The sequence below is a fragment of the Mus caroli genome, unplaced genomic scaffold (genome assembly GCF_978045245.1).
Source record: "Mus caroli unplaced genomic scaffold, Mus_caroli_1 scaffold_3, whole genome shotgun sequence".
Taxonomy (NCBI): domain Eukaryota; kingdom Metazoa; phylum Chordata; class Mammalia; order Rodentia; family Muridae; genus Mus; species Mus caroli.
In genome coordinates this window covers 4,814,801-4,823,883 of record NW_028227258.1, presented here as the reverse complement: position 1 = coordinate 4,823,883, position 9,083 = coordinate 4,814,801, and the positions used below count along the sequence as shown (strand labels likewise).

General features: G+C 40.3%; 2 protein-coding genes across 3 annotated transcripts in view; one reads left to right on the top strand and one right to left on the bottom strand.

Moving 5' to 3' along the window:
- Tnni3k (TNNI3 interacting kinase) overlaps positions 1-2,076 on the bottom strand; it is a 311,536-nt gene extending 309,460 nt beyond the window's left edge. Inside the window, 2 exon segments of the mRNA XM_085835372.1 lie at positions 111-278; positions 2,004-2,076. Of these exon segments, the coding sequence (XP_085691498.1) occupies positions 111-278; positions 2,004-2,061 (226 nt within the window). The 5' untranslated portion in view covers positions 2,062-2,076.
- Positions 2,077-2,159: 83 nt separating this feature from the next.
- Lrriq3 (leucine rich repeats and IQ motif containing 3) overlaps positions 2,160-9,083 on the top strand; it is an 86,374-nt gene continuing 79,450 nt past the window's right edge. Inside the window, exons 1-2 of one of the 2 annotated variants that reach the window (XM_021158005.2) lie at positions 2,160-2,386; positions 8,497-8,745. In XM_021158005.2, coding sequence (XP_021013664.1) covers positions 8,497-8,745 — 249 coding nt within the window. In that variant the 5' untranslated portion in view covers positions 2,160-2,386. Of the gene's footprint in view, positions 2,387-8,496; positions 8,746-9,083 lie in introns of those variants that run through there. The other variant, XM_085835371.1, reaches the window with a different exon arrangement.

Here is a 9,083-nt window from a genome sequence, read left to right as displayed (position 1 = left end):
AAAGGCCATGTATAGAGATAAACAGTTTATAAACTATAAACAAAGAAAAATTATCTTTCAATTATTATTTTTCTCAGAATCCTTTATAAACACCCCCATGAAATGTGTACCAATTTTGGTCCCAGCAGGATCCGGAAAAACATGGTATTGAACTCCAAGAGGCAATTCCTTTTTCTTCAGCTTCTCTGACAACTGTTGCTTGTAAGCAAGCTCCTGCTTTTCATCAGCTGCTGTTATTGCAACCACATCCCAGAATTCTCCAGCTGCCACGGGTTTGCCTATTGGAAAAATAGCAAGAAACCTTTTAATATTATCAGTCATCTCACTTACAAGTTTGCCTATTTCAAAACAGGGGCTAACAAAGGATAATCATTACCATCTTCCAAACTAAGAAGGGGATACAACCAGCCAATCAACCAACCAACCAACCAACCAACAAAACAAACAAGCAAACATTACCCTCTAAAAGCAAGTTTTGTGAATCAGGGCCCTTAATGTCGCTGGCTGAGAAATTTCAACTCAAGGATCCACTCCTTCCATGTTTTTGTTTAGGAATGTGGTCTTTTGTTATTGTTGCTTATCATTTTTTTCTTTCCTTTTCTTTTGTGGTACTGGGAAATAACCACAGAGTCCTATGCATGCCAGCTCTATCACTGAGCTATGCTCATAATCCTTCATTTATCTATCTAATTAATTTAGTATCTTACGTTTGAGAGGGTTGAGACAGGCTGGTTCAAAGCTATTGCAAGTCATTGTTCACATTCAGTTACAGATTGAAGTTCTATTCTATACTTCCCCCTTTCTCACTACTGCACTTGACTAGAGATAGAGGAAGGCAAAGCCTACCTACCCCAGAACTCCTCTAATGTGCTTGAAATTGGGCCTTCGAGTTCACTTCAGGGTCTCTCTATCTTGGTAATGGGAGACCCAGAAGGCTGGACTTCTGCAGAATACTTTTTGTGTTTACATACTGTTTGAATCTGGGGCATCATTCTTTGGTGACTCATTCTTCAGTGAATCATGGACCCTTCCACTACTTGACAGATTGGCTCTGAACTCATATTTATTTTCTATCTATCTACCAAACGACCGATCGATCTACCTATTATCTATCTATCTATCTATCTATGTATTATCACAGTCTATTTGTCTGTGCAATCCAGGTAGGTCTTGAACCTCGTTCCTACTGCCTTAGCCTCTCAAGTAGATGGCAGTACAGACTTGCAACACCAGTCCTAGCTTCTAATATTTTTTATTAACTTACGATGATCAAACTACACTTTATATAAGCAATCAGAATACAACACAAACCCCAGGACTAAACTTCTCAATGAACTCATTAAATGACAAATTGCACTTTCAGGAATCAGTGGAACCCTCTAATCAACAAAAATATTAATAAGGTTTTTAACAAGTTGAGAGAGAATGAGAGGGAGGGGAAAGAGAAAGAGGGAGGGAGGGAGGGACTGAGATAAGAAGGGAGAATAGGTAGGAAAGGAGGGGAAAGGGGAAAGGGAAGGAGAGGAGAGAGACAGAGATGTTAGCTAGGATTTAATAGTTCCAATCATTCTGGTATCCAAATATAACTCCGTACATTTTAGACACTCATAAATATCAATTTTACCAGACAGCTGTACCCCAAACTTACATTAGCAAATTTAAGGTCATGATTTCCTCCGTATTGGGGTTTACATTGGAATAAAGTGGAGTTAAGCAGGGGGCTTGGGAAAAGAAAAGAAACAAGGTAACGACGACTGCAGACTCTAAGCAAAAGGACTTCTACCACTGAGTTAAGCCAGTGTTACTTCCCGTTGGTAATTCTCTTACTACTCCTTCCTGACATCTAAGTTTAGGTTTGCACAGAGAGGAGGAGAAGGGAAAAGTCTGGCTGGCCTGGCCAGGATGGAGAGGACAGGAAGGGGTAGCGGACAGGAAGCTGCGCGGGGTCCTTGGGAAGGCGCTCTCCGTGCAGGGGGGCAGAGAACTGAGTTCCGCCTTGGTACCTCTCAGCTCAGAAAATCTGCGCAGTTTCCGCAGGGTGGCTTCGCGGAGAGACGCCATGGCCGACTTCCGGGAGCACACTTAGCACGCACGCGCACTCCGAAACCCCGCCCCGTCCCGCCCCGCCCCGCCCCGCCCCGCCTCGGTGGTGCTCGCCACGTCACCGCGGCCCTGGAAGCTACCTGAGACTTGGAAAGCTAGGATGGCGTGAGCATGCGCAAGCGGCGTTTCCCGGGCAACGATCTGTGGGGCAGATGGGCGGGCACCTAGCGGGGTCCGGCTGTGCGGGGATCTGGGTTCCTGCTTTACCGCGTTTGACAGCCCGCGGTGCGACCGAGAAGACCAACCCGCCCACCATTAGTGGATCCACCACCCAGATGCTGAGGTGACCTGCCCGCACCGAGCTCCTATTCCTGTTAGAAGCCTCCCAGGGAGGCCAGGCCCCTGAACCAGAGAGAGGCTCCGCTCTGTGGGATGCTTTCTGGTGGGCCAGACCACTCTGCACCCTTCCCTTGTCCAACTTCCCAGGCCCAGTACTGAACTAGAGCCTTTAGCCAGCACTGCACACTCAGTTTGTTCACTTGCTTCAAGGAGATTCAACCAAAGGTGCCAGATATTGGAAAGAGTCAGTCTTAATACACTTTCATAGAGTGGTTATATGTGTTTCTCTTGTAGAGTGCATAAGTTTATATCCAGTACTACAGGTTAATCTCTTTAATCTTTCACATAGTACATTGAGAGGAACGATATTCGAGGAAGCCATTTCAGTCTGAAACCCAGAAATCTTACCACTACAATTTGACTTGAGAAGCTTCTCTTCATTAAAATCTAATTCAGAATTCTGCATAGCAGCTCCCTATGAACTTTTAAGTTTCTGAGTAAGCTTAGTTTTTCACTTAAAGCCTTGACCTCGGCATTTAATTCTGTATGTTGGTGGGTATGGCAAGAATATAAGTAGAGAGCTTTATTTGGAGTCTATTAAAGCAACACAAACAGGAAAGACTTGGTGGAAATTTAAAAGGCAATAATGGAAGATGGGGAGAAATTGCTTAGATTATAGAAACACTTAACCAACAACACCTGTCCAATAAATAAGTGTGGATTGTGAGAGAAATTACCAAAAGATGCTGAAAGTGGATGACATGACATTTAAATGAGCTGAGGAAAGGTATGTATGGGGAAGCATAGTGAAGTCATAAGAGGAGACCTGTAATAATATTGGATATGTAGAATAAACAAGTGCAAATATAGTAGAAATTGTTGTGTGTCTGTGCATCATGTATGTGGTTCTGGAGATCAAGACAGGGCTGGCTAGACAATTTTGTGAGTTGTCAGAATGGAGAGAGAATTTATTTTCAACTACAGAAGGAGGTTGAGGTCCAAAGGGAATAATAAAGGTCAAAAACGCCTACATATTTGAGTACCACACATTCGTAAGTGGAAAACAAATTAACCAAATTTAAATTTCTCGTATAGTACTTTACGCCCACCTTTCCATTGCATGCTGAAATGTGCTGTCTTGAGCTAGGCAGGCCTTGAGTGCTGTTATAGCTGCTGTGAGTTCATGAGTGCAGCTGCCCTGCTGTGTCCAGAAAACAGTTTCCACCTCCTCCGGCACTTACCCTCTTTCTCCCTCCCTTCGACAGTGATCCCTACACTGTGTGTGTGTGTGTGTGTGTGTGTATATATATATATATATATATATATATATATATATATACTTTTCAGAAATTGAGCATTGCTTAGTGTACTCTCTACACATTGACCAGTTATTAGTCTCTGTGTTAGTTGCCATATATTGCAAAAAAAACAAAAACAAAAACAAAACAACAACAACAACAAAAAAAAATGAAAGAAACCTTTTTGATGAGGGTTGAGAGATGCACTAAACTATGGGTGTAGCTATAGATAAGCGGGAGCTAGTTTAATATGCTATGTCTGTTCGGCAGATTAGTAGTAGTAGTAGGTTCTACAGTAGAGCTTCATGACCTGTCTGGCCACACATTTGTGATTCTAATAGCGGTGCTAGATATGGGCTCTATTTATGGAGGGTGACTTAAATTCTTAAATTCAAATCAGAAAGTTGTTGGTTACCCCTCATGAAATTCTTTTCACTAGTATACCAGTAAGTGGATTTTACTAGGTCAGTCGTTAAAGCTTATATAAGTCCTGTTTCTACCTGAGGGACTATGGACCATTCATAGCTGCTTGGAAAGGCTGAGTCAATTTTCTTTAAGGCTGTGGCCTCTCTGGTAAGTCAACCATGCTTTAGTAGATGGCCCCACTCATGAGGATATTGGCAGCATACAATAAACCCAATGAACTTTAACAAAAGAAGAGAGATAAAGCTCTTTGAATATCTATATTGTTTAAAAGTTAAAGTAAATGAGATGGAATAATCAGAATGATGAATAATTTCAGATGAAAGCTTCATGTACAGTGATGTGGCTATATAAAACTACACATCTATCTATCTACCTACCTATCTATCTCTCTATATATATTATTTATACATGATGCAGTGAAGCATGTCACTTTTAATTAGAGATGGAATCTTGATGCTGTATAAGGATGGATGTTGGTTTTATAAAACATGTTTGTAAAAATATGATTTTGTGTGTTGGATTAAAAAGGAGAATTAAGAAGATAACCAGTAATGTGACTGCCTTGGAGAAAGCATTGCAAAACATAGTTAGTAAAACACTGGTATCCAAAATAATACAAGGCACTCAAACTCAACAGTAAGCAAACAGCCAACCAAAAAAATGGTCAAAAAAGCTAAAGAAGGAAGTACCTCATTGGAGGACATACTCAGATGGCAAAACCAAAACACAGCATCAGATATATGTAGGAATTTTAAATTCAAAAATTTAGGTACCCCTATATAGCTACCAGACAGGCCATGATTTAAAATACCAATACACCAAATACTAGTAAGAATGTAAAGGAATAATTTTTCAGCTTGTTGCTGATGGAAACACAAAATAGTGTTTTTAAAGACAAGCCGTCCATGACAAGATAAAGCACAGATATGATCCAAAAGTAGGGTCCTTGATGTTTATCCATAGTGAGTGAAGACCACATAATAGCAATGACAAGTGTGGGCCTTGTTGTGAGAAGTAGTAACCTGTAGATCTCTGCTGGGCTCTTCACTATAACAAATACATATTACTTCATAATACTAATTTAATAATGGAGAACTTTGAAGTTGAATCATTATAAGAAAAACCTCTAAATTCTATACCTCTAAATTCTTCTGTTGACCTAAAACAACAGAAAACACCCTTTGCAGGAGAGATGAGATAAAGATATGCTAGTTATGGCAGAGTGTTCCAAAGTGTCTCACAAGCTACATGTCTAAGTTTAGGTCCCTGAATTAGTTATCATCTAATGCAAGAGGAAGCTTGTCTAATGAGGGTTGGATGAAGCACTCTTCTATGGGTATAGTAATACATCATTCTGAGTCATTTTATTGCTATATTTATTTAGCAGACTAATAATATTACGTTTTACCCTAGTACCCATGACCTATATAGTCTCAGGTTCTTGGCTTTCTTAACAGGGTCAGGTATGGGTTTCAAGTTATGGAGAGGACCTTAAATCCGATTTACAGTAATTGGTTACTACTGTAACATTTGGGCCATTATCACACTTGTTCGCTCCTTGCAGTAAGGCCACTATTGTAGCTCACAGGGTTTATACCTATATGTGATCTTGATAATGTCTCTCCTCTGGAAGCAAGCATAGTGCCTTCCAGCAGTGTGATGGCCTGGATGATGATGTCTCCCATAGGTGCATATATTTGAATGCTTGGTCTCAAGATAGAGGGGCTGAGAGACTTTTTAGGAAGATTAGGAGATGTGTCCTAGAGAATGAATGTCACCTGGGACAGGTTTTCCTACACCAGTGTCTTTGTTTGGGTGATTGTTGTTGTTTTGTTTGTTTGTTTGTTTGTTTTGAGGGAAGATAAAGTTGGTGGAGTACTGGAAGTGTGTTGGTAGAGGGAAGAAATGATCAAAGTATATTGTATGAAAATATTTAAAATTAAGCACACGATCATAGTAAAATGACACATTTATTGTATGAGTCTTACTCTAAAATGCCTTGTGGAACAGGTACTGACTCCAAATGAGCCATATTTTCTATTCTGAAACATGCCATAATTGCCTGTTTGTAAGTCCTTATCATCGAAAGTAAACAAAACTTTACATGAAAATGGAAAAAAAACCTAAGTCATTGGCAGGAAAACTCAAGGAGAGGATTCCATAGCCATGTGCTTAAAGTAAGTGAGATACAGTGTGGGTGCAGCCTGCGTTTCAGGGTCTACAGAACGGGATGTGTCAGTCCTAGGTCTGTGGCTTTAAATTTGGGAGGGTAATTTATTTGTAATTTGGGCTACTCTCTGTCAGAATAGCCATACATTTCCTGATTAAAAGACCCTGTCCCTTTTTCTGTGTGACCCTGGTACAATAGATCAGAGACCATATTTCATTAGGTGACATTACAGTCTGAGGATTATAGTGTTAGGCCATGACATTAAAGCATCTGTCCCCTTGAATTTTCACATTTATTTTCATCTGGATTGTGTAGATTTTGTTTATCTGCTGTAAATAGAAACTGGTTGTTCTAACAGGTAGAGAGAGCATTTATGCTTATGAATTCTCCGAAAGACATTGTTTAACTACCTTCTATGAAGTCTGCAATTACCCCATAGTGAGGGAAAATTCATGGATATAGAAGGTACCATAAAATATTACATAATAAACATGAATATAAAAGTTTTAAATTCAAACTCTAAAGTTTTTATAACCCTTAATACTAGTTTTTGGACAAGTAGAGCATTAAAGGCAGATTTTAAAGATGGCTGCCTTTCTTTAGTCTGTGTGGGGGCCTTCACTATGCCTGTACCTCCTGTGACTGTGCTTTTCAGGCCTTCCCCACAAAGATTGAACTTTTATCAACTTATGAGCTCTTTGTAGTACTTTTCATTAAACATTGACTTTAAGTGGAGCAATGAGGTATATGCTACACTTAGCTGTACTTTTTTTTTTATCCCTTGTTTGATGTCTTATCTAGAAATGATTATTTTATAAATTGTATGTTCTCTGTTGGGTGGAAAGTAATATTTTGTCTTTTACTGATTAATATATTGGCAAGGACAGTGGTATTTTTCAGTGTTAGATATTTAAGAAATAGTGGAATAGAAGTTTTAAGAAAATTAAATACTGTTTTTATTTAAATTATTTTACCCATTTTTAAATTATCACCATATCTTAGAAAATATATTTTATTTTTAGGTGGATTTTTAAAACTTGAAAGCAATCATTTGAAATATTTATATCTTAAAAATTTGTGTATCTGTGTATGTTTTTGACCATGTGTATATGGCATGTGCATGTGGCTATGCTTAGAGATCACAAAGAGGGTATCAGACGCCCTGGAGCTGGAGTTACAGGCAGTTTGAGCTGCCATGTTGGTGCTGGTCTTCTGGGACAGGAGCAAGTGATGTGAACTTCTGGGCCACTTTTTCAGCCTTCAGAGTCTGTCTGTATTTCTTTCTTCCTTCCTTCCTTTCTTCCTTCTTTTCTTTCTTTCTTTCTTTCTTTCTTTCTTTCTTTCTTTCTTTCTTTCTTTCTTTCTTTCTTAAATCCCACTCCTGTTTTCACATCCACACCTCTCCCCACATCTCCAAGAAGATGCTCCCACCACACCAGAGCTCCCCACTCCCTGTGGCCTCAAATCTCTCCAGAGTTAGGTGCATCTTCTCTGACTGAGTCCAGACTCAGCAGTCATCTGCTGAATATGTGTTGGGGGCCTCAGTTCAGCTGGTGTATGCTGTCTGGTTGGTGGTCCAGTGTCTGAGAGATCTTGAGGATCCAGGTTAGTTATGACTGCTGGTCTTCCTACAGGGTTGCCCTCCTCCTCAACTTTTTTCCAGATTTTCCATAATTCAACCACAGGGGTCACCAGCTTCCATTCATTGATTGGGTGCAAATATCTGCATCTGACTTTTTCAGCTTCTTGTTGAGTCTTTCAGAGGGCAGTCATGGTAGGCCTCTTTTTGTGAGCACACCATAGCATCAGTAATAGTGTCAGGCCTTCAGGCCTGGAGCTGGATCCCAATTTGGGCCTGTCACTGAACCTCCTCTTCCTCAGGCTCTTCTCTATTTTTGTTCCTGCAGTTCTTTCAGACAGGAACAATTCTGCGTCAGAATTTTTGACTGTGGGATGACAACCCCATCTCTCTACTTGATGCACTTTCTTTCTACTGGAGTTGGGCTTTACAAGTTCCCTCTCCCCACTGTACGGCATTTCATCTAAGCTTCCTCACTTTAAGGCCTGAGAGTCTTTGACCTCCCTGCTCTCTGGTATGTTTTAAAGGGTCCTGCCACCTCCTACCTCCTGAGGTTTCCTGTTCCCATTCTTTCTGCTGGCCCTCAGGGCTTCAGTTCTGTTTCCCCTACCTCCTTAAATATAAATTTCCATCTTTCCTAGATGTTTCATGGAACAATCACAAAAGAGCTTACCAGCCATGAGGAATGGAGTCACTATAATGAAAATATAATAGAAGATCAGAAAGATTTTGTATTTGTGAAGTATAATGGCCTTCATCTGAAGTCCATGGAGAACCTACAGACCTGCATCTCTCTGAGAGTGTGCATCTTCTCTAACAACTTCCTTACTGACATTCAGCCACTGCAGAGCTGCAAAAAGCTCATCAAACTTGATCTCCATGGAAACCAGGTAAGCATCAACTACTGTCTGTATGCCAATGAACTTACACTGTAAATCTAAACTCTCTTTCTACCTTATTAGTTTTCTATTTCTAGGTATAAGAGGATTTCTTTTGCTGTGAAGAGACACTATGACCATGAGCATGTTTTATAAAGGAAAACTTTTAATTGGAGCTGGCTTACAGTTCAGAGGTTGAATCAGTTATCATCATATCGGGAAGCAGGGTAGGCATGGTGCTGGGAAGGGAGCTGAGCATTCTACATTCAGATCATCAGGCAACAGGAAGTGATAGTGAGCCACACCAGGCACGACTTGAGCGTCTGAAACCTTAACGCCCATTTCTTAGT